Below are 25,965 nucleotides of genomic sequence, written 5' to 3'. Positions count from 1 at the left end.
GAAATTTTATAATGCCCATATCCAAGAGGTTCGATCTGAGAATGGGCCAGTTATTGTTTTTGTAGAAGAGCTTGGAGAAAAGTAAGTAAACTTTTCATATATAAGTTTATCATATAGAACTTTATTAATGCAGGTTCCCCCCTTTTTAGTGTTTGACATCATCTGCTTGATCATTTTACCATAGCAGTACTTCAGATAAAGGGCTGGTTGCATTTCAACAGTAACTGAAACTGTCTGAACAACAGTTACGTTGCTATTCTAAAAGTGTGAACTTACTCCCCAACCCTATCTACACACAGCATAAAAACATCTTGTAGCTGTGTACCTCTGTAAATTATGGTATATTTTAGGACTGTCAAGCAATTAAAAAAACGAATTGTGTGATTAAAAAAATTAATTGCGATTAAACAATAGAATACCATTTATTTAAATATTTTTGGATGTTTTCTACATTTTCAAATATATTGATTTCAATTAGAACACAGAATACAAAGTGTACAGTGCTCTTTTTATATTTATTTTTCATTACAACGTAATACAAGTACTGTAATGCACTCTCTATAACAAAGTTGAACTTACAAATATAGAATTATGTACAAAAAATAACTGCATTCAAAAATAAAACCATGTAAAACTTTAGAACCTACAAGTCCACTCAGTCCTACTTCAGCCAATCGCTCAGACAAACATGTTTGGTTACCATTTGCAGGAGATAATGCTGCCCATGTCTTGTTTACAATGTCACCTGAAAGTGAGAACAAGCTTTCGCATGGCACTGTTGTAGCCGGCATTGCAAGATATTTATGTGCCAAAGGTGCTAAAGATTCATATGTCCCTTCATGCTTCAACCACCATTCCAGAAGACTTGTGTCTATGCTGATGATGGGTTCTGCTTGATAACAATACAAAGCAGAGCGGACTGATGCATGTTCATTTTCATTATCTGAGTCAGATGGTGGCTTGGGTTCCGTAGTTTCCGCATCAGTGTTGCTCTTTTAAGACTTCTGAAAGCATGCTCCACACCTCGTCCTTCTCAGATTTTGAAAGGCACTTCAGATTCTTAAACCTTGGGTCGAAGTGCTGTAGCTATCCTTAGAAATCTCACATTGGTGCCTTCTTTGCATTTTGTCAAATCTGCAGTGAAAGTGTTCTTAAAAACGAACATGTGCTGGGTCATCATCTGGGACTGCTATAACATGAAATATATGGCAGAATATGGGTAAAACAGAACAGGAGACCTACAGTTCTCCCCCAAGGAGTTCAGTCACATATTTAATTAACGCATTATTTTTTTTAACGAACATCATCCGCATGGAAGCATGTCCTCTGGCCGAAGCATGAAGGGGCATACGAATGTTTAGCATATCTGGCACATAAATACCTTGCAACGTCGGCTACAAAAGTGCCATGCCTGTTCTCACTTTTAGGTGACATTGTAAATAAGAAGTAAATAAGAGCATTATCTCCTGTAAATGTAAACAAACTTGTTTTGTCTTAGCAATTGGCTGAACAAGAAGTAGGACTGAGTGGACTTGTAGGCTCTAAAGTTTTACATTGTTTTGTTTTTGAGTGCAGTTACGTAACAAAAAAAATCTACATTTGTAAGTTACACTTTCACGATAAAGAGATTGCACTACAGTACTTGTATGAGGTGAACTGAAAAATAGTATTTCTTTTGTTTATCATTTTTACAGTGCAAATATTTGTAATAAAAAATAATATAAAGTGAGCACTATACACTTTGTATTCTGTGTTGTAATAGAAATCAATATATTTTTAAATGTAGAAAAACATCCAAAAATATGTAATACATTTCAATTGGTATTCTATTATTGAACAGTGCGATTAATCACAATTAATTTTTTTGAGTTAATCGCATGAGTTAACTGTGATTAATTGACAGCCCTAGTATATTTATTCTTTAATAAACTCAAATTAGAGCATTTTCTGTACAAACTCCAAACCTCTAGACAGCATGATATTTTCCCACTAGGGAATTACTGGTAATGCTTCTGTAATTGGATGCTAGAACTGTGGCTAACTTTTATGTTCAAAGTGTTGTGAAAGGGAATAGCAGACTTATGTAATTGCTAATTAACTCTTTAGTCTGCCTGATTTCATACAGAAAGAGCTGTGTGTTGATTGAATTAATACTCATGTCTTTATCCCCAGATATCATGGCAACAAAATGGCTCAGTTATCTGAGCCATCTCCCTTTAAGTTGTATTGTAGGTGCTGTAACTTCTTCCTCACTCTCTCACAGAATAACTCCTGATCATATGATAAGTTTTTGAGGGAAATCTCTCCAATGCTAAGGTTTGAAGAGAGGAATCCAGACAGGGAACACTTTCTCCAGTCATAGCATTGGGAAGGAAGGAGTAAGCCACTTGGCAACTGTGATGTCATCTTGCAAAATTGTATTTTATTTTGCAAATTTGCTATAGTTATATTAGAACTGCCTTTAATAGGTTCATGGAGTAACAGTCAGTTACAGTTCAAGTTTAAACCAGTAACTCATCCACCCCCCCACCAAACTGAATATCTTCATATCAGATAATTCAAATGCCACTTTCAGTTCATGCTGCCTGCCTAGATAAAAGCAATCAATGCTCAGTAATTTAAAGTTAATTTATATCCCTGGCTATATCCCTAAATCTGTCGTCATGTTCCTGACTAACACGGCTGCTACTCTGAAATCTGCCCAGTGTGCTGCTCTTTGTGACATTCTGTAAAGATTAAGATGGAAAAGCCCTGTAGTTTCCAAATCAAGGACATATGTACGTGTTTGTCCACAAAGCTTTAGAAAGTGCTGATAAGTTGTCTGTTTTCACTTGATATTTTCTTTAGTTTGCTTTAAAATGACTACTTAGTCAAGGGAGGAAAGTAGACATAGTCACTGGTCTCATTAATAGAATGTACTTACTATCCCTCTGCCTTGTCTTTGTGTCAGGATGTTAAAATATCTATTTTATACGTAAAAATCGATAAGCTATTCTCCCTCCCCTCAAAAAATATATATTTTTTTTTAACAAAACTTGGTTTTGGGTTATTTTCATTACAAAATAGCATCGTTATGAGTTAAAATTGTGCTTGTTCTGTACAAATTGTTGAAAACTGTTTCAGTTTAGAACCTTATTTCTGTTTCTGAGAACTCAAAACCATAAGACCTTTAACTGTTTTTTTTTTTTTTTTTTACTGTCCTCATTAAGCTCATGCAACATGTTAAACACAAGAGCAAAGAAAACGTGAATGTATTTCTCCCAGAAACAGAAAAGAGCCTTCTGTCATAGTAAAATTTGGTGTTGTTTATACAAACCCCAGTCCAATCTATAGACCTCTTTATATTTTTTTTCTCTTTCTGTTATGCAGGCATGCTGTCTCACTGAAAAGCCTTAAACCACTTCCACAGGCATCTCCTATGGAGGGCTGGAATACTGTGTCAGGGAAGAAGATTAAAAAGTTCTCTACAGCATGTGGGCAAAATATTCAGCCTGGTAGGATTCTTCCGTCTTCTAATTGCAGAAACATTGTCTCTAGTAATTGTGAGAAAAATCTTATGAAATGTTTCTGCTTCTGTGACACAGATGCAGACTGCAGAGGGCCAAAGAATCAAAGCAAGCCAATAAAAACCCAGTCAGTGCTACCTCCTCGACAACAGTATGCTGTGGGAACCAGACTACATCAGTTCTCACAGTCTCAGCAGACATCTACTGAGCACAAAACTCCGGGCAGAAATCCCTCCCAGTCTGTAAGGTAAAATGAGAAATAAGATCTTCATTATCTTGGGCCTGGGCCATTTACAACTCAAAGGCTTGTTTCTTGTGCATCCCAGCTGATGTTCAATATCAAGTGTGACAGATATGGCAATATCCTTGAAAGACCTTACTGTATTAAGTTTAAAAAAAAAAAAATTATTTATTAGTGTGGGCTGGAATTGTATGTAACCTCTTTAGAGGGGAGATGTGACAGATGTGAGACTTGGGAGTTCAACAGACTATACTGAAATTGTGCCAGGCAAGTATGGACTTTTGGGACAATAAGTGTTAAGTGGATTTTCCGGGGAATCTCTAAAGAGGTTAATGCAAATTCCCCAACTCTGGTTATGCAAAAACGTAGCCTTTTGAAGTTACTTCCTGAGGAGAGGGTGATTATCTGCTGATTACCTGTTACAGAAGGCCAAGATCAAAGGCCTGAGCTGCATAAAGAAATGGCTGATCTGCCCAGTCTGGGATCTGTTTCTGGATCTAAAATAGATGGACTTGTAATCATGGGGAAAATCCAGTTGTGGGTTTTGAAGGACTGAAACCAACCAGATCCCTGTGTTGGAGCTGGGTGTGATGTCTGGTAAACTTTTTAGCATGCGTGCAGGCTCTTTTATTGTTTTCTCTGTAATGCTTTTACCTTAAGAATAAATTTGTTTGCTTAGGAGAAGCAGTGTGGTATCTTATAACTGCAGGCAATATACTGGTCATAGCCCTCGAGAGAAAGCAGAGCACAGGTGCTGGCTTTTTTAGGCTGTCTGGCTTGCTGGGGACATCACAGTGTAAGGCAGGGAGCTGTGTAGCCTTAAAATCTCTGGTCAAGGGGAAATGAGATGTGGGTCTCCACCATATAGAGGTGATGGCCGGGAGCTGGAAGCCTAAAGTGGCTGTCCTTGGAGGACCATGGGCCGGGGAGGGAATATAGTGTGTCAGTTTCAGAACCCATTGCATGGAACCTGTGTTAATTAAGGCAAAGAATTCAAGAGGATGCTAGTGTTTTGTTTTTATTTTTGTTTTGTTTTTGCTGGCACTTTTATTATTATTTTATTAATAGTTTACGGTAGTGCATAAGGGCCAATCAAGCGTGGGGTCTCATTTTGCTAGATGCTGTACAAACACAGAGCAGTAGACTGTTCCTGCCCCAAAGAGCTTACAATCTAAATAGGACGAGACTGACACAGGGTAGGGGAAGATATAACACGCAAACAATGTGATGGCAGCAAAAGTCATTGTTGTGCCATGATTTTATTTATTTATTTTATAGTTAAAGATTGCCTTGAGAGAGCCATTTAAGTTTCCATCGTAGCCATTAGGGAAGAGAAAAAATAGAACTTTCAAAAGAGAATCCTTAAGTATAAAGTTAATCTCCATCGTAGAGGTAGGGCTATGTGTGTGGATAGGTACAGATTCTAAAGTAACTGCCAGTATTAGTAACAGTAATAAAATGATTAATGGTATTTACATAAATTGTTTTCAGTTTCTTAACTTGTGTATTGTTTGCTGTCCTGGTCTTTTGATTTTGCTACTGTGTGGAGGAGCACATGTACTATCCCCAGATCTGCTTTTGTTTTTGACAGCAAATGTCTAAAATCACACTCTAGCTATAGATTTAGGTACTTGGCAGATAATTTCTCTTGGGTTATGACGACTGTTTTCAGATGTTATCCAGAGACAAGACACACAGATTTTATTTTGTAATTAAATAGCAGTTTCACTTGGTGAATTCAAAAAGTGCAAAGGATAAAACAATCTTTAGAAAATATTCTGCATTTGTCTATATTGTTTCCGAGTAGTAATCTGTTACCGAGAAGTAAAAATAAGCTTGTAACTGTCAAACTGTACATGCGTATACTTAGGCAAGGATGCATATAAATCTTAACATATGGAAAGAATTAATAGGAAATGTGGCTTTGTCCCTGAAGGTTTCCGCGCCCCCCACCCCCCTGTTCTTATGACATTGATTCAGATTCTTAAATGTAAAAATTCTTAATTTGATAGTGTTGTCAAACTGCAAAATACAGAATCTTTTTAGAAGCACTTCTAACTTTTGGTTCTGTATACTATTATTCAACTTTATTTGACTGAATTTATTAGGTTACGAAATCTTGCTCTAAAGCAGTGGATCCCAAACTTTAACAACCTGTGAACCCCTTTCACTAAAATGTCAAATCTCATGAACCCCCTCCTAAAAATGAATATTTCCAGGGATTTTCTCCTTTACCTGAGTATAAATTATAAAAGCAGTGATCTTGGAAATATAAAATTTGTTTTGATGCCATGCTTATTACACACCATTTATTATTATTAATCATTACAGTATTTTTATTACATTATGAAAACGGCAACACTCTTCCAAGATCTCACTTTCGTAGCTTGTATCACTTTGAATAAGCCTGTTATAAGACAAGGCTGCTATGTTTCATCAAGGAGTATCAGATGTGAAATCAGCAAGAAGGTATTTAAGAAGCCAACTTAGAGTTTCTCCTACACAAGCATTCAGGCCTTAAGCAGTCCAGGCAAACAATGCACGTTACAACAAAGCTTAAACTTGTTCTTCATAATAATTTAAAAAACTATACTAGCTGCCTATTTAATTTTAAAAACAGCAAAAAATATCCACCTCCCTTTCCATTTCTTATAAGGAGTCTTGAAGTTTAAATCTCCTCAGTGTGATAGATATGCTTGCTCTTGGAAGTCCAGGGGCTGCGGGCTGCTGGCCCCATGGTGCCTGGGGTCCGGGTCCCTAGGGACAGCTCTGTCCACCATTAGGGAATTTTTTCCCGAGAACCCCCAGCGGTTCACGAACCCGAGTTTGGGAACCACTGCTCTAAAGCGAATCTTGTGTGCAGGTTCATCACAGAACTTTGACATGGTGAAATGTTTGCTACGTTACATTTTTATGCAGTAGTCTGGAAAAGAAGGTTTCTGTATCTTTTATATAGTGAAGAAAAGTACATCACACTAATAAATAGCATTTCCGGTGCTGCCTTTATCTTAAATGAAGGATAGTGTATACCTCCACCCTTCTTAGGGGATGTGAAACTAGCATTTCAGCCGCAGGGGATACTCACCAGCAAGCCAGCTCTGAACCACTCTTCTAAAGCAGAGTTTCTGCTCACCTTTTTTTCTCACTTGGATATAGTGGGTAGCTTTTAGTCTCAGATATACCCCAGAATCCTTTGTTCTTTCTCTTTTGGTACCCTCTTTGGAGCACAACTGCAGCTAAAGCAAAGCACTCAGGTGAATATTTGGGAATTATAGGCACTTCTTGCATATGATTGAGCAGAAACAGATGTTTTTTTCAAGGGGAAATGAGTTGGGGGAGGATGGGAGTTATTTAGGCAGTGGAGGGGCATTCATTTCTATCAGTGCCTAGGTAGCAGTGCATCTAGGACAAGCCTTCCGTATTACATCATTTCAGAATAATTTAGAAAATATTTTGAAGCCCTCTTTCTCCAAAATTCTTAAGTATTTTCTCCATTTAAAAGTTGGACTTGAGTAGTGTTGTAGTCCAATGACCTTCTCAATTAATTTTATATTTATCCTCACTATCAGAATTGTCAAAGTGCGTCTAGTCCTTCAGCTTTACTGAATCTCTTTTAATCTTGCGCTGCTTTTGCCAGCAATCTTATGTAACTTGCATTGGCTGACAATGTGGGATTCCCAAAAATACTGAAGGGCAAAAGACCATTCTGAGTTGGCATTGAGATTTAATAAATCTAATCCACCTTTTCAATTTCTAATGTCTATGATTCTATGGGTTTTGATTTTGGTATCTGAGAGAGAAGTCATCCTCTTTTCAAAGCACACAGTTCAGATTGGCCAGAAATGTAGCAGGTGGTGGGTATTACTGAAAAACAAACTAATATTCTCTTACTGTTCATGACCATCAAATAAGGGCTTAATATGAAGCTTTTCTCAAATATGGGAGTGCTCAGTTGCTTTTCCTTAGTTGTCCTCAATGTTTTCTGACCAATCTAAAAGTAAAAACATTTAATCAACTCAAAATATGAAGTAAGTGTTTTTCATTTCTCAGAATGGTGAAAGCTACGGCCCACATATTAACAGAGAGGTACTCCCCTCCTCTCCCCCATTTTGTGTCCCTGGATGGACAGAGGAAACTGGGCCTGTTGAACTGGAAGCAGCTTGTCAGGATATTCAGGGCTATAATATTCAGTTTGGATTAGGCACTTATGACCATCTAAAGTAGCTTATTAGGTGTAGAAATAAAATTTGTTAATGGGGCCAGTCAAAACTTAAACTCCAATAGCCATGAATTCTTTCCTCTCGGTGGACTTCTTAATCTACTTTACCTGTGTCACCGTGCCTTGGTGGGTCACAGCTGAGGATGCCAAATTCAGGACCAACTGTGGAGAAATTCACCCTCACCCTAGCCTGGTGGTTATTCTATCATTCGATTATACGAAGCCAGTAATAAAAGTAAAATTTCTGTCTCACCACACAAGAAGCTAAAGATGCAGTCTCCTTAGGCCTTCCAGCCCTTGTCTCACCACCCAGACATTGGACTCTGAGTGGTTACTGAAAACCAATTTAATCAAACATAGGGTTCTCCCAAGAGATCAGCCACATAGCCATGTCAATATATAACCCAGATTTTATCCAATAATCATGCTGAGGCCAATCCTTTTAGTAACTAAAAACTAAAGGTTTAATAATAAAAGAAAAAAGAGTTAAAAACTGTTAATCATATACATACAAATAATTGCAAAGTCCTTATATCAGGTTTGTAGCAGTGATTGAATAGACTGCTGGCTTGTAAAGTCTCTCTGATAACTTCCAAAAGATTAGAAGGTCCTCAGTCCATAGTTCAAAATGTTCCTTTTAGTTGTAAATCCACAGTCCAGAGAATCGGGGCAGGAAAGAGGCAAAATGGAGATACACCTCTACCTCGATATAATGCTGTCCTAGGGAGCCAAAAAATCTTACTGCGTTATAGGTGAAACCCCGATATATTGAACTTGCTGTGATCCACCGGAGTGCACAGCCCCCCCTCACCCCAGTGCACTGCTTTACCGCGTTATATATGAATTCATGTTATATCGGGTAGCGTTATATCGAGGTAGAGGTGTATCTCGGGGGTCTTCTATAGCCTCTGGCATGTGCCTGGAAATGTACTGTCCCAAACAAAGCCCAGAGCCACTGCGTATGGAAAGTTACTGTCCCAAGATGGAGTCCAGAGTCACATGAGCATATCACATGTCATTACATGCTTTGACTCACAGGGGCAGCCATTGCCCACGTTCTTGCTGAGGCATCCACAGGAAGAGCTATCTGGGCAAAAAGAGTTTCTTCTATGGCCCATAGTGAGAGCTAAGTGTCCTTGATGGGCCATCAATACATAGCTGTCTGGCCTTAATGTAAATTTTACCTGGTGGGTGTTACCCAGGAATACAGCACATGTGTATGATGCCTGTATGTAGCCAATATTAATAACTTCAGATATGAAAATGAAACAGGCATATAAATAGGATAATCCTAATTAGAAAATCATAACTTTTCCATTGACACCATACATGACATATGTTGTGCAAGACTTGTAGCTATTGTATAACAATTGGTAAAATCAATGATGTAAATGGTCATATTCAATCATATATCATCACAACCTTTATATTTTATCGAGTATTCAAGTTTTTAGCCAAGAACAGGTTTACAGAGCTGTTCACAAGTCACTTAACTTCCACGTGTTGCACAATAATAGAGTAATATCTATCCCAGTATAAGTGCAGAACCACTACAAGAAAGCACCAAAGCATCCTCTACAGCAGTGGTTCTCAACCAGGGGTCCGGGGCAGGTTTCAAGGGGTCTGCCAAGCAGGACCAGTATTAGACTTGCTGGGGCCCAGGGCAGAAAGCCGACGTCCCACTGCATGGGGCTGAAGCCAGGGGCCCCGAGCCCTGCCACTTGGGGCTGAAGCCTGGAGCCCTGAACAACTTAGCTTCACAGTGCCCCCTGTACCATGGGGCCCTGGGCAATTGCCCTGCTTGCTACCTCCTAATGCGGACCTGCCTTTTATATGCAGAAAACCAGTTATTGTGGCACAGGTGGGCCATGGAGTTTTTATAGCATGTTTGGGGGACCTCAGAAAGAAAAAGGTTGAGAACCCTGGCTCTACAGTGTCTCTGAAATTGTGTCTCAGACAAGCATTCTCCTGTGGATTTGCAATTGTCTTGAGGCACCAACAAATCACATGTTCTTGGCCATTATGTTTGCTGTGGTGTCGCAGTGACTATGGAAAATTTGGAAGACTTAGTCAAGAAAGAAAAGTTATGAGGGTTTTATGTCTTTTAAGAGTACTTAGTCTTTTACTATCTGGCATTTCACAGAGAGATGGAGTATATTTTGTTTATATGGCTTCCTCAGAAGTTCAGAATAATGCAAAATAAATTTAATAGCATGAAGAAGAAAAACGTGTATTCTTTTATTGAAATGCATTTATTAGCACTTGAATGTATATATTTGCCCTATGTTAGGATGTACAATATCATGTGAAATAACAAAGGGAGAACACCTTATAAATTATAGGAGAAAATGCACATGATCCAAACTTCTGTTCTAGTACCACCTAGGAAGAATCTAAAATGGAATATGTTGTAGATGGAACACACTTTTTTCTCTTAATCCTGATATCTGCAGTTACTATTTTACTATAGGCTTCATGGGACCTGAATAGCTAGTACAGTATGCTGTATTCTCTCAGCTTTCCCCAATTGTAATTCTGGGGTAGCTGAACTCTCACACTTGGTATCCATTTGACTATTTCTTTGACAATTTTTTGGTCATCTTCCGCTACAGAAAACCAGACCGGGAGAGAGCTGAAGATCTGGACTACATTAGCAGAGATTGTAACTACTTTGGCCTGTCTCCAGAGGAACGCAGAGAGAAGCAGGCCATAGAAGAATCTCGCTCACTTTATGAGATTCAGCAAAGGGATGAACAAGCTTTTCCTGCTCTTTCTGTATGTATGCTTCAGTAATTGTAGGTAATAAGGTATTTTTAGTGTAGTATTTACAACCTGTCAGTGAATTATAAAGTTGAAATTTAGTTCTCTGCACTTGTGAACTTTTCTTATTACTGTTGAAAAGTTAAATGTCTTGTCTTGCATCTCTTCTGTATAAAGTTAAATAAGTACAATATATAGAACTGTAGATCATAGATCAAGACACTTAGCAGTTTTCCTTAGAGAATTACAGATATAAGCATTGGGATGTAATGACTAGAGTGGTCACTGAAGCCAGAGAGCTCCTTGCTCCATCCATGTAGAAATGAACCGTGTTCCAGCAGACCCTTGAGGCTCAGCTCGGTTTCATGCAAGGAATTTGTACATCCCCTGTACAATTACCCAAATCCTGCCTTTCCTTTGTGTAGAACTACTCTAGTTCTGCTGTTATGGGCCCTCTGTACAGACAGAGGTGGGAGCAGGATTTGTTCTGAAGTACAGTTCTACTCTGACTATAAAAATATCAGTGTGGGTTATAAGACTGTCTCAATTTGTCCAAGTGAAATCTGTTTACTTAGAAGTAAAACAATGGCTTTCCTAACTGCCAGTTCTGCAAACTGAAGCTGGGATCTGAAAATCAAGCAGGGCTCTAACTTGTTCATGTATCGTCATGAGTAATGAAGATTCCTTAGGTTGAATTCTGCTCTTACTTACGAGAAACTCAATTATCTTCAGAGGAGTTGAATAGGTTTAACTGAGTGTGGATTTTAGTCCTTCATTTGAAATTTGGTTGTCCCTTCTGTTGATGTATGAGTCAGGATGGAATTCAGCTTCATCTCCAGTAGCTTGTTGCCTCTGCTGAACTAACAGGAGTATAAAAAACATGCTTTGCTTTCTAAAGTAAGCAGATATAACTCTTAATACATACAGGGAACAGATCTGCTGGATAAGAAGCTGTTGTCTTCACATAATCAGTCTTTGGAGTTTGTAGTTTGATTTTTTTTGTATTTCAGTCCTGCAGAAAACAGAAGTAGGGAGACAGGCTGAAATACTAATAGGTGTTAGATTGTGAGGGTAATGGGATTTGAGAGAGACCTTGAGTGTCTTGCTCTTTGGGGACGACAATTTCCAGGCAGAGGGCCTGATTCTGCTTATCTTAAACTTTTCAATGGTGTTATTCCTGACTTCCGTCGTTATTCATGAGAAGAGAATCAGGCCCAGGAGAGCTTTCTGGAACCTCCTGGTGAGTAAAGAGCAGAACTAGACTGGAGGAGACCACCATTTCTTTGTTGCAGTGTGGCAAATGCTGTGATGCTCCTGCTCAAATATGGAAGAATATTAGGAATTTAAAATGGAAGAATTTATAGATTCTAGAAGTGGAATAAAACTCCAAAGTTTGTCCATGTAGCCTAATAACCTGAGCCCTTGACTCAAAGGTGAGCCCCACCCTCTCAGAATGCAACAGTGAATTGGGTGGGTAGAAAATTTGAGATTAGAATTTTTTCCTCTGCCTCCTGCTGAAAATAAGCTTGCATTCATGGAGGCCAAGTGTGGTAATTTTAGATGATGGCACATTGTTTTATACATTCCTATAGCCAAGCCTTTTTATGTGAAATGCTGAATTTTGTTTCTCTCAATTTCTTTAGAACCATTTAGTTTGTCAGGCTGCTACGCAGACTGCTGATACTTGCGTAAAGCTCCAAGCTGTTACTGAGAAAAGAAACAGCAGGTGGAAGGGAAATATGGAAGAGCGAAAGGATAAAGGTAGTGTAAAAGAAAATGTTTTCTGGACTAAGCATTATTAGCTTTTATATTAAGTAACCAAGTCTGGGATTTTCAAAGCTGGGGATGTGCCTATATGTGGATTTATGCATCTGACTGGGTACATGAGGGTAAGTTTTGTGACAGTGGTCAAGTGCAATGTAGTTGTATGCTTTGGGGAGAAGGTGCTTGTTTTCTTGATTTATGGGTGTGGTCTTTGGGTCAAACAACTTTATAGGAATTTTCAAATTATGTGGGAGGGCACACAACAGGAGCTAAATGCTGAAAAGCTAGGTCTTCTGATCCACATCAAAGTAATTAGGTGCCGGCTCATACTGAAATTAGTGCCAGATTAGCATTGCAGAAACTGCTGATCGAGAAATGCCAGAGATACTTGCTCAAGTGGAAAGAGGGTTCATCTAAGAAAAAGCAAGTAAAAGAGGTTGGTGCCTAAAGTGACTTTATCTAATAAAATTGTAAGGGCAGGGAAAGAAATCGGAAGAAAAGTGTGTGAGTGAGAGATTTAATTTAAAAGTATGTTTGCAATTCAGTAGTGCTGGAGAAGGGTGAGGGGTGTGAGATTTCCTTCTCCCATATTCCTCACAATTCTTTGCATATTTGTAAGGTAACTCCTGGAGGAAAGATAGGGTAACTAAGCTCTCCTACTTCTGGTGGGGTTCATTTTGTGGTGGCGATGGGGAAGAAGGTTGCAGTTGTCTAGTCGGAGAGCAGGCAATTGTTGCGTCAACACAAAATGCATCTGCTTTCTGCCTGTCAGTCTTTTCCCTGCTTACCTCTTCTTTACTGCATCATGTTGAAGATCCTTGGTCTTGCCTTCAAGGATCTATCCTTCCCCATGTACCTATTTTTGCCTCTTTTCACCTCTGTCCCCTTTTCTCCTCTGCTCTGATAAAGACAAATAGGCATTGAAGCGCCTACATCTGATTCACATTTTTTGAAAGTCCCTGCATCAGGCAGAGCAGGGACCTGAACTTAGGTCTCCCACATCCAAGGTGAGTGACCTAACCACTGGACTGTTGGCTTTTCTAAGCTGAGTTGGTCTCTCTTTTTTGTGAAAATTTTCATAAGGTCTCGCTTTCATCCCAATGCAGAATGAAAACAGATTCCGAAACCTTGAAAATGTTTGTGAAACAGAAAGTTTGTTTTTCGGCCAGCCCTACTTATTTCGGCTTATTCTGCTTTCCACGTTTATGCTATTTTGAAGTAACGTATAATTGAGCTGAAGTAGAAAGGTCATGATAAATCTGAAGATTTAACTTTGGAAAGACAACTTGTTATATTGACTGAAGTTGTGACTATTATAAATGATTTGATGCTTCATTTACAATGTTATATCTTTTGGTATTACAGATTCAAATTCCAGGCAGGTCCACTTCAGTCAGAAGTTTGAGTCAAATTCATCTGAGGTAATTTAACGAAAAGACCAAACCAATTCTTTCTCCCTCTCCTGCCCTGTCTCCCTCCCTTCCGTATATGCAGTAAGCAGCACAGCATAAGGTGGCTAGCAGAGAGGTAGCTGTCTTCAGAGCCAAGGCTGCTGCTGCTTTAGTACTTTTTGTAGATTATTGTAGGAGGGAGACTTGTCTTATTTTCAACCTTCCTCAGAACCTTTAAACGTCTGTGTATGTAGTCTCTCTCTGCAATGTAAATTCCACAACTTGGGCTATTAAGAGTGCTTCTGAACCTGGGTCTCTATTTGCTGGTGTACCCCATATGTTCGCAGTGTGGGTCTCTGTTCCCCTCTAGTGGTTGTACTTCTCAGGTTTGAGTCTGCATGGTTTAGGATCTAGAGGTTCTCACTATGATCCCTGCTGCCAACAGGTCATCAACAGGCATCACAGTAGGCTTGCCATAGTAGCAATCTGACAAACACTCATCTGATGGCCAGCCCACCTTTTAACAAAGTGTTGTGTGCTTAATATCTTTAATGGCATTAAAAAAAAGGAAAAAAAAACAGAATAGCACTGACTCTCCATTTTAACTTTGTAATAGGTGAATGGTGGAGATGACAAGTATCCAAAAGCTTCATCTCCTTTGAAACAAGGAAAGACACAATCTCAATCTCCTGCTGAACAAGTAAGGAATGTTTGTTTAACCTTTGGGTTTTTCAGTCATGAGGCCTCAGTGCATTCTTGCCATCACAGCCATATAGCTATTTAAGATAATTACTTTGTATTGTGGTAATGCCCAAAGCCCCCCAGTTAGGATTGGAAACCCATTATGCTAGGTGCTATATGAAGACCTCGTCCCTATCCGAAAGATCTTGCAATTTAATTATAAGGGTCATTCCAGGAGTTTGAGTAAGGGGTTAATCCACATCCACTTTTTAAGTGAATGCTACTTGGGTTAAACACTTTATCTTTTTTCCCCCTCCAGCTATTTCACCTTCTGGGACTTTCCCAGAGACCAATATCATTCCTTCTACAATATTCCCAGCTCCTGCTGGTCTAGAAAATTGTTTAAACAACTTTGGTTATGTTTTGATAGCACCAACAGGCTTTGTGGTTGTTACCATCCTCTGATCTGTGCTATTGTAGCACAGTATCATACAAGATGAGTATCTGAGCAGGCCCGCTTGCTTCATTTAGTCAGTGGCTTTTCTTTTTGGAGGTGAAAAACTGTAAATCCATTTATAGTTCTGAGAGTTGCTGAATTTACTGCTTGGAGACGGAAGCCTGATATTTATTCATGGTATCAGTACAACCTTTTCTGGAGAGGTCACCCCTAGGATGAGAGGGTAGTTCAGTCTCTATGCACATTCAATGAATAAGACCAAAGGTGGCTATGCAATTAGGATTCCTATTTTGCCTGTAGCTTGTTAGCTAATGTTACTAGATGGTGTTTTGCTACTGTGACAGTGGCAGCCTGGTTAAGTCTAGATTGTCAAACCTTTGTGAATGGAATGGAATTTAGGCTCTTATTCTAAGTAAATATTATCTGTGAGCCGTACTAACTTCACTTGTCTCTTTGCTTTATAGAAACTGACAGAACACTTACCATGTGTAAATCCAACTCCCCCTCCTCCCTTCTCTGAGGTGCATTTGCCTCCTACAGTGCCTTCTATTCCAGCCATTGTGCCAGCTTGGCAAAATGAGCCAACTTATCGACCAACAGGTTTGAAGAAATCTTCTTTGGTCTACTTCAGAGACTTATCGTACCATGTTCAGAACAGTCTGTGTATAAAAATGACTTCAAATTGTCTGTGGGTGGGATTTTGAAAAGCAGACATTGAAAGATAATTAGATACTCATCTCTCCTAGTTGCTTTTGAAACTCCCAGTTAGCTTCAGTCATCCATATAAATGTGTCATTGCTAATTAAAATAGTTCACATGACCCTTTGCCTCTTAAGGGGTAGGGGGTTGGGGGAGTATTACTATTCCATTCCAGCCTGGGTCACTTAGATTCAGCTGTAAGATTCAATTCCCTTTTGTCTTCTGTAAGGGTATTTTTAACTAATGCAAGTGATAAGATTTTTGTTACCACTTTTGGATAGACTCAGTCCCTTTCTGAAAATTGTTCTTTGAATTGAGCCTTCATTTTCCTTCAGCTTCATTTCAGGACTCCTACCCTTCTGTATCACCCTAAATAATTCATCTTCCTGATGATTTAATCCTTCAGTTACTTGCTATCTTCTCTCTCTATAATGTACTTTAGCCAAATTCTGTGTGTTCATTTCTTTCACTCTTCCCTCTTTCTTAGGTATTCCAACCCAAATACCTGTTTCTTCATTGATGCCGGCCCTGACAACTGGACCTGATTCTGTTGTATCCCAGGCAACATCTGCTCCAGTTGCCGGAATTCCTGTGTCAATACAAGCAGTTAACCAGCCTTTGATGCCTTTGCCTCAGACACTGAATCCTTATCAGGACCCATTGTTCCCTGGATTCCCTTTTAATGAAAAGGGGGAGAGAGCCATTGCACCACCTTATTCCCTGTGTAATACTGGGGATGATCTGCCTAAAGGTAGGAAACCTTTATATTTTACATTCTTTCTAATGGAATGTCTTTGTTTAAAATCTGGATGAAGGAGAGTGAAATGTATTCCTTTAATTTATTTCTATAAGTGTGGAAAGATTTAACAGTTGCTGTGCTACCATTCTTTGTATAAAAAATAAGTAAATTGTACTGTTCATTTTTAGCTTGTGCTGCTAATGGTAATTATTTTAAGTGGTGATATTCATAACTCTGTGGCTCATAATCTGATTCACCAATTCACTTTCTTGCATCAGAGAGAGTCTCGTTTTATGTAGCATATATTTAAAAAAAATAAGATTTCCTTGACCATATTATAGACATTTGTTCCCTGTTATGGTAGTGAAAAATAGCAGATGGAATCTCATGTTATTTTAATCAGCAATTTTCTTACTGGTCTGGGAAAAAGCATATTTTAGCATTTGAAAAAGAAAAATACAAGGAGTTCATGTAGAACGTACCACACCTGACTGAATGGTGTGTTCATTTTGGTAACATTCTCTTACATTTATAAACTGAGTTTGGTTCCTTGAACTATTAAAACTGGAATTTAAAACTGCAGTTGAGTTTCAGATCATCTTATATCAGTCCAAGGAGAGTCGAACCAGCTGAAGTAGCAATAAAAAGTGAAAAGTGTTGAACTTTGCTCTCCTGTCCCAATTTTTCACACTTGCGGTCTGGTCACCCTTCTGTGTGTGTGTGTGTGTGTGTGTGTGTGTGTGTGTGTGTGTGTGTGTGTGTGTGTGTGTGTGCATGTGCATTTTTCTTAAAGTTTTAATTGACTTTTTTTTTTTCTCTCTAGATAAAAGTATTCTTCGATTTTTCTTTAATCTTGGTGTGAAGGTAATTATCCAAACTCTCATCAATGAGATTTTTTTTACTTAATCTCCATCTCCCACATCCCAAAATGGTAACTTTAGTAGGGGAAAATCAAAAATGGATTTTTTTTTTTTTTTTTTTTAAATTAAGAATAATGATACTACTTTATGTGGGGATTGAGTGGCTCAGGGTACTGGTAATGAAAAACATAGATCTGCTTACCCCTGAGTTGCTGGTTTAAAACCAGCCCAAATCAAAAGTGACTGAATAGCATTACCATTGTATGGCTGTTTGGTGACCTGTGTGGAAAGGAGCTTGGTGGACAGTTCTCAGAGGACAGATGTTCATGTCACAAGTCACCACCATCACAATTCACAATAATTGTGACTTTTTTGGCTGGCAGCTGAGAGACCAAAGATTGAATAGATCATGGGGATGGAGCTCTGTGACTCCTAGAACTGGTCCATCTATGTCAATGGTGAGACATATTGACAGGGCAGCATGGGGGAAAGCTGTGCTGCTGCTGTTTATGCTGTACCATTTGTGTGGTTAGAGGATTTCAGTCTTTAGGACTGTCAACTGGATATCCTTCATAAGCAAACAAAATTCTTACAGATATATAAAATCCATATGGAACGCTACAACTTGTTCAAGCTGTTAATTTGGGGGGGGCCCTCTGCTATGAAAGTGCTATATTCTATCCATAGGTAAGGCTAAGATTTTGCTCTCCATTATGCGCTTTTTCTTTTGCACATGCCCCCACTTCTAAAAGTCTCAGTCCTTTCCTCTTCAAGTTGTCTGTGGGCAACAGACTCTATTTTTACCTAAATTAGAAATGACCTGGACAAGCTGTTCTTAAATACGGGACTGGGGGGTGGGGGAAATAGGTGTTAATCATGTTTTGAAAGGTGTTTTTGTTTGATTTTGGATGTCTTATCTCAAATATAACTTCTTAGAAACTTCAGCTAAGGTTTATTCAAAAGATTTTGGTGAATGAGATGTAGCACACAAGACTAATGTTCAGGTTTCTGCCTCTGCGAGTTGTTTGTTTGAATTCTATTATCTCACAAATGGCTAGCTGAAATCATTCAAATTTGAGCAAGATGTTCTCTGCTGGCAGCAGGCTACATGTGCAAAATTTGGAAGTGAAAGGGGTGTTCACTGAGGTTTTTAGTGGTGACTCCAAAATCAGGCATATAAATTGAAAGTAAGCCTCAAATAAGAATAGGCTACCCTCTCTCCTTTACCATGTTTTGAAAACTTTTCTCTTATCTCAAATTTTATATCAAATAGTTTGAAAGATTTTGTTGAGATCTCATGCACAGCTCCACTTTTGAGACCGGAGAAGTTATATTTGGGAAATTAATTCCTGGTCAATTAAATGTGTCAGAATAATCCATTTGTTGTTGATCATGAAAAGGGAACCAAAAGACTGAAGACATGAGCTCTCTTTCTCTTTCTTTTCAAAGTCTATCTTTTAGCTGGAGTTAAGACTGCAAGTATGTGCCAGTAACTTACAAGTAAAACACCTTATAAGAACGTTGTTGACGCTTTGTATTGCAGTGGCATGAATCTGAATGGGGGTCCCATTTATCAAAAAGCAATTGTTAGAAACACGGGGAATTTAAACTTTAATCTTAAATTAAAAGAATTTAAAATGTTTTGAAAATTTAGACATGCGCAGGTAAGACACCCAAACAAAATTCAGTTCCTGTATTGAGGAACAACCAAAAATTCTGAACTGTATCCATCAAAAAACAGATTCATCTTGTTGGTGTCCACAAACACTAGAAAGCTTTGATTTGAATACTGCATTGGTTGAACTTGCTCTAGTTTTTATCATGGCCATAAACCGCCCACAGAAGACATTCTTTACAAATTGACAGTTACACTAGTATCCTACTGAAAAGGCAGTCATCCCCCACTCTTCATTAAGATTGCACATGCTACCAGTTATATCAGTGTCATTACATGTTAGTGTGTCAATATATGCAAACATCATAGGCCCAGATCAGGAAATCATAATACTTGCATAAAAGACCAAAAGTGAGGGTGGTGGTGAAGCATGATATATCTGATATATGTATGTATAAAACCAGTGCTCTCTGTTGAGGTACATTCAATAGTTCATCTGCAAGCATTTTAAGTGTAGTGCATCTACAAATTTAAGATGTCTCTAGTTGTTGTCTGCAAAGTACTTTAAGCTATTATGAAAAAGGATGTCTATGGGGAAATGGGAGGATGTTTATGACTCTACCGTCACTGTACCAGTACAGTGGACTTTCCCAACATCTGCAGCCTATGGCTGTGGACTTCCAAATCCTTTAGAAAAATTCATGGTTCAAAAATAATGAAACTTAGGTTTGAAAGAAACAAAGAAGGGAAGATAGGAGACTGGTGTTGCTATTGGGACAGATTTAACAATGCTGTGTGACCATAACTGATTCTTTCCATACTCTAAAATATTCTTGGGTTTCTGACTGTGGTTGTTTAACTGGAGCATTCTTGTAAGGGCTAGTCTAAATGGGGAAATTTATTAGCATAATTGTATACCAGTATAACTGCCCATGTGAACACACTTGTTCTGGAATAAGAATGCCTTTTTCCGGTTTAGCCTTTCACTTTGGAAGTGGTATACATTAAACCAGAAAAAGGCAGTGTTATTCTGGAATAAGTTCCCACATGGGAAATTATACAGCGCTATCTAATCTATCTATCTCAGTAAATTTTCCCATATATTCAAACCCTAAATCACCCCCACGCCTGCCTATTCTACCCAGTTTAAGTTAATGACATATTCTCTCAATTTTAAATCCAGTTTAAATAAAGATTTTTTTGTTTAACTAGAGAAGCACCATGTATACCATTGTAGTAAGTGCTGTATAAGCATTTCCATTCTGCACTTAAAATTTTAGGGAAGGTAATTTTTCAAACTTTATTGTAAAAAATTAGCTCTGGTCTCAGACTTGGTACACCTGACTTCATTTTACTCCACAGACGGTTTGTGGGGTTTTTTAATGACCAAATCTGGAAAAAAGATCTCTTTGGCTATCATAATTTAAAGAATGAAAAGAGAGAAGTTAGTGGTTTTGATAACTTTGTATAACTAGTCAAAGTCTCTGGTTTGGCTAACAGAAAATTAGCTGGCCATTAGTCAATGTTGTTGCTATGTATGTTCAAAATATGCTTTCATTTCATAGACCCAAGTTTGAAACTCACTTTGTGGATCATGATATGATTTCCATTGCTGGCAGTGTGCATTATTTAGGATGTAGTCTGTCATCTTCTGCGTAAGAACTATCTACTGGCTGAAGTACCATAGATCACTAACGAAAGAGTAGAATTGCTGACAACCTTTGAGGGCAGATACGTCTTTCTCTCATATAGAGAATCTCCTGGTCTGGAAACTGGCTGTTGGGTTACCATGCCCACTAATGCCACAGAAGTAGCCACTGGTAAAATTCTTGGTGTCCTATAGGCTCCTTCCATGTAGGCCTGGGAAACATTAGCACCTTTAGTGGACATGATAATCCAGCAGCTCCCAGACCAAAGGAGAATACGTACTTGCAGTAAGTGCAAACTGTCTATTTTCTGTTAGTGCATATTAATTAGGTGGTGACATAAATTCAGTTAATGGGCTGCAAAATGTGACCTCACTTAAATATGGCTTTTGAATTTTGTGGGAATGAGCCTCATTTCAGATGTCTGCAGATCTGTATGTGCATGTTTCAAGATGAGGTAACACTGTTTTTTCCTCAGGATTTTGAGAGAATGGATATGTGGGTTAAGTGTCCTTTTAAAACCTATGATTCAAGAGTATCTAGAAAACCTGAACACACTTAAAAAGCATAGCTACAACTTAACTTGCTCTATTATGCTTTCTGTTGGTCTGTGTTTAAGCATTTTGACAGTGTTCTTTCTGTATAGTTAAACTGTTTCCCCTTTCACATAGCAATAGGGATTATTTTTTTTAAATGATTGTAAAACCATAAAAATAGGTCAAGGGACTTGAGGGCAGATATTGTATATAAAATTACTTTTATCTCTTTTAAAATAAATTAACCGGGTTTCAAGTTGACAAATGACTTTACAGTGTGATATTTTATATCTGTTTTAATTCCTTAGTAGACTGAAACATCTTTGTTTTACAGGCATACAGCTGTCCCATGTGGGCACCACATTCTTATTTGTACCCTCTGCATCAGGCCTATCTAGCTTCTTGTAGAATGTACCCAAAAGTTTCTGTTCCTGTATATCCTCACAACCCTTGGTTCCAAGAGGCACCACCAACTCAGAATGAAAATGAAACTGCACAAACAAACAGACACTTTTCTATGCAGAATGAGGCCAGATCTGATGATCAGAGTCTGCAAGTTGACACTAGGTCTCCATCATTGCCTCTGATTATATCTACAGCTCAGGTGTCAGAAAGTCAAGGACAGGTCTGTGTAGAATCTGAGGACCCAGTGCAAGCTCTTCAGTCCGATCAAGATGAGTCAGTGAGAGGAAAAAACATGTTCCTGCACCCACCATTTGGACACAATCAATTTTTAGGAGCTGTTCCAATAGCACCTCCATTTTTCCCTCACTTTTGGTATGGGTACCCATTTCAGGGTTTTATGGAAAATTCAGTAGTGAGACCTAATGTTATGTCACCTGAGGACAAAGGGGCAGCTGTTAGCCCCTCAGCAAATATATATCTGGCTAAAGAATGCAGTTCTCCAGTTCCAGTAGCAAGCTGTGTGGAGCATCTTCAGAAGGTAGAGAGTGAAAGTAACTCCAGTGCCATACCTCCCCCTATGGCTAGTTTGAGCAGCGAATGTGATGTACTGAATGAAACCTCAACCAGGATGCCTAAGACGGAGCAAATATGTACTGCTGTTTCTCCTGCAAAACAAGCGAAGGCTGCACTACAAAATCGTTCTACACAGATGCAGGGGATCGAGAGGCAGACAGTGGTGTCACATGCTTCACCATCAGTAACAGAGCCACCAAAAAATGAAATGAAAAGTAATATTCCCGCTCATAAGGAAAAGCCAGAGAAAGCCAGAGATTCCAAGGCTACTGATAATTTACAGGCCAACTTGGTAGAAAGCAGGGCACAAAGAACAAAGGAAGAGAGCTCTGAAGATGAAAATGAGGTGTCTGATATGCTGAGAAGTGGTAGATCCAAGCAATTTTATAATCAGACTTATGGCGGCGGCAGAAGGCCAAGAAATGAATGGGGCTACCCGTCTAGTAGGGGAGGATACCAGTACTCAAGAAATGAAGAAGCCTGGAAAGGACCACCCAACAGAAGCAGAGATGATGGTTACCAATATCACCGAAATTTTAGAGGGAGGCCATATAGAAATGATAGAAGGAGGGCAATCATGGGAGATAATCAGAGGGGGCATCTAGCATAAGCATGTCTTACTAGAAAGTTTCAAATGCCAATACAAATTTCAAGGAGAAACTTCTAAAATCTTCCCAGTTTTTTGTTTTGTTTTAAGATAGGGTACACTTGTAACCTCAAAGTAAGGCCTAGGGGGAAACGAACTCCTAGTCCTAGCATTAAGTTTCTTGGCAATTAAATATGAAGTTTCGGTTTAGGAATTTTTTCAAATTCTGGAAGTAGAAAATAAAATTATTGTTTTAAAGTATAAAAACAATACAGTTTAATATTGAACTTTTTCCTTAGAGGTTTCAGTTTGTGATACAATAAAATGATAAATATTAACATGTTTACTGGAATGACACAAATATAGTATTTGACATGATCTAGGTTCTAAAATTGATGTAGTGTTGCACCAAATATAAATGTATATTTTATCATACAATGCCTTAGTTCTAAACTGAGCTAAAGGAATTCTCAGCCTACCGCACTGTTGTTTTTGATATGCTTCCAACCCAAAGGCCTTTCATCTCAAAATCTGTCAAACTTGAATGTTTCTCTTTAGTGTGTTACATCTATGGCAGTCAGCTAACTGTGTCTTAGATATACTGTATATAATTCTTTTAATATTCATAGGGTATATTTTTGAATTTTAAAAAGCATTTGTTGAAATCAAAATTGAGACAAGCAGTCAAGAATAGCTGTGTGTGAATTGATAGGGAATTCAGTGGAATGGCTGTTTTCACCAAGAATTCTTAACACTGGTGTGACTATAATGGTGCCTATGCCAATTAAATATTTACAAAGACAATAAAAAATGTAGATGCTATGCATTTCCAAAATATTCTGCATCTGTTATAATAGCAGAAATTTTTTAATGCCACTTTAACACTAATGCACTGACAAATCCTAAATATTTTGTGAGCAGAGATGCATAAAATACATGTTACATTTTTTTTTTTAAGTTTGTATGATGAGCTACTGTTGAGCTTTTTTGTTGTTGCACTGTTGATGCAAATTGGTTATGCTTTGCATGTACAACTCATTGCTGGAACTACTTTTTAAAAACAAGATAGATGTGGTTTTCAAAATATATTCTCCAGAATTCAGAAGAAAGCGGCTTCTGCCTTATATTTTTACACTGTGTCAGAGTTCTGATTGCTGTTTCTTCTGACTCTTAGATGATCTCTGCAGTGTTCCTGATTATTGCCTTTGCAGTTGGGATATTCAGCTATCCAAACTCAGAGAGAGTGCAGTGTGCACACTGTTCACTCAGCTCTGTTGCTTTGTAAAATTAACTGTTGTGTTTATTTTTATATCTCTGTATATACCAGTGTAAAAGGTGATGGTGCCCTTTTATTCATGTCTATGAGATTGTATACCTTTGATCAGGAAACTTGAGTGATACTGTTATACATGTGACGAAGCAATTCTTTTCAGATGCATGCCATGTATAAAACACCTAATTAAAAATAAATGTTTGTCCGTTCACTTTCTTTTTAAACGATATAAAACCACTCATGTAATAACATGGTCAATCTTCTGGTTCTGTTGATATCTACAAATGGCATATCAGTAGAACTTGGTGAATTGCTACTATATTTGTGGCTACTGAGCTGAACTCTTAATCAGCACTGAATAGCAACTAACATTTAGGCGCTTAGCAAAATATATATTAGAGTGCATTTATAAATGGAAATTGTTCAGGCTGTACTGTTTTTACCTGAGCAAGAAAAATATTTAAATCAAATTGAGTGGAAATATATTTAGAAATTAGGTTTAGTCTGCAAGGGTGCTATTAAAAACGAACACTGGAGGGATTTATTAACTAAGCTTTTGCTTCCCTATTCATATTCAGTGATTACATAAAATAATGGGGTGATGGTTAGCTAATAAGGTTAAGGAAGCTACTCTTCACATTGTGTACCTTTCTCCCCCCTGCTCCTTACAATGTTGCTCTTTGAACTCAATCCAATGCTCACTGAATTCTAGGGGCATTGGAACAGATGCGTAGTCATATATGCCTTTGTATGTATTATGAGGTTTGAGTAACATGTGATTTAAATTTCTCTCAATATGTGGAAAAGTGCACTTTCTAGAGAGATTTTCTCAAGGGCTGATGTTAAAAGGAGTGTGATAGCATTGGTAGGAGTGGACTTTTCCTTTGAAAAGTGACCTGCAGGACTCAAACATTAAGCTTGTTTGTGCCCTGTCTTTCTGCGTTATGTATAAAAGAGGCTGAAAGGTTAAGATTTTTTTTTTTTTGCTTGTGTTTCAGCTTTAGAAATAATGAATGTCAAGTCTGACTGTCTTTGGTTTTCCTGGTAGACTTGTTGGGAGAAGGGAGGTCTCAAAGATTGTTTGTCAACTCTAAGGCTGCGATTCAGCAAGGTGTTCTTAAGCACTTGAATTCTATTGAAGTCTAGAGGACTGCACATAAAGTGATGCACATGCTGAAGTACTTCTGCTGAATGGAGGCCTACAGCTCTGTCCCAACCAGAACCTGAGGGGACCCAATTACAGGTGCCAGGTTCAGGTTAGGTTGGAAAATCATCCAGCCTGCTCAGGGGGGTTGCCTCTGAAGAACTCCTCCTACCCATAGGGTCAGCATAGTGGCAGCTGCATGTCCTGCTCTTGCCTGCCACCTTGCGGCCCTCTGTGTGTACTGCAAAGTGAGTGTGCTAATGAGTCGCAGCACCTCTCACTTTGCAGCTTTCACAGTATGCATCAGGGCAGGCTGCTGCTGGTGCGCCATCCCCAAGGGCAGGAGGCAACGATACCACTGATTCATTTTGGGAGAAGGGTCGGATCAGCTTGAGTGGGCTTGGGTCTGGTTTGGGTCCAGGTCTGGCTTAAAAAGTAGTCCTGAGCAGACCCTAATGGAGGTCTGCTACCTGCAAGCAGCAAGGAGGCTGAGTCTTTAATAATATCTCATCTAAATTATTAGTCATTGAAATAAATAGGAATTGACAAAAACAAGACCCAAAGAGTCTGAGTAAAAACTCCTCCTCTCTCAGTTGCTCAACTTTCACTTTCAACAGTGATGTTATAATTTTTCAGTAGTTCTCTAGTCTTCTGAAGCTTGTTCTGCACTTGAAAGTTTTTGGTGACACAGCTGTGTCTAGGGCCCTACCAAATTCACTGCCCATTTTGGTCAATTTCATGGTCATGGGATTTTTAAAATAGTTTCAAGATTTCCGATGTTTACAGTGTTGTAACCATGGAGAGCCTGACCCAAAAGAGGGTCAGGGAGGTTGCAAAGCTAGTGTAGGGGGATTGTGGGATTGCCACCCT

The 25,965-nt window shown here is 38.6% G+C and overlaps 1 protein-coding gene across 1 annotated transcript; it reads left to right on the top strand.

Moving 5' to 3' along the window:
- The first annotated feature begins 4 nt into the window (after positions 1-4).
- LOC135879282 (OTU domain-containing protein 4-like) lies at positions 5-24,152 on the top strand. Its single transcript, XM_065405205.1, has 11 exons — positions 5-81; positions 3,370-3,494; positions 3,585-3,753; positions 10,579-10,741; positions 12,370-12,487; positions 13,856-13,911; positions 14,498-14,581; positions 15,484-15,619; positions 16,206-16,469; positions 17,281-17,321; positions 21,449-24,152. The coding sequence occupies exons 2-11, from the start codon at positions 3,419-3,421 to the stop codon at positions 22,700-22,702; spliced, it is 2,361 nt and encodes a 786-aa protein (XP_065261277.1). The 5' UTR covers positions 5-81; positions 3,370-3,418; the 3' UTR covers positions 22,703-24,152.
- The last annotated feature ends 1,813 nt before the right edge of the window (positions 24,153-25,965 follow it).

The sequence above is a fragment of the Emys orbicularis genome, chromosome 5, assembly GCF_028017835.1.
Source record: "Emys orbicularis isolate rEmyOrb1 chromosome 5, rEmyOrb1.hap1, whole genome shotgun sequence".
NCBI lineage: Eukaryota > Metazoa > Chordata > Testudines > Emydidae > Emys > Emys orbicularis.
The sequence above is the reverse complement of the archived record's forward strand: the minus strand, read 5'-3'. Positions and strand labels throughout refer to the sequence as shown.

Bases quoted from the DNA above. Each gene is read 5' to 3' on its own strand.
- LOC135879282 (XM_065405205.1), top strand. From the start codon at position 3,419: ATGGAGGGCTGGAATACTGTGTCAGGGAAGAAGATTAAAAAGTTCTCT. The intron at 10,742-12,369 runs GTATGTATGCTT...CAATTTCTTTAG, and splicing joins AAGCTTTTCCTGCTCTTTCT to AACCATTTAGTTTGTCAGGC. The intron at 17,322-21,448 runs GTAATTATCCAA...TTTGTTTTACAG, and splicing joins TCTTTAATCTTGGTGTGAAG to GCATACAGCTGTCCCATGTG.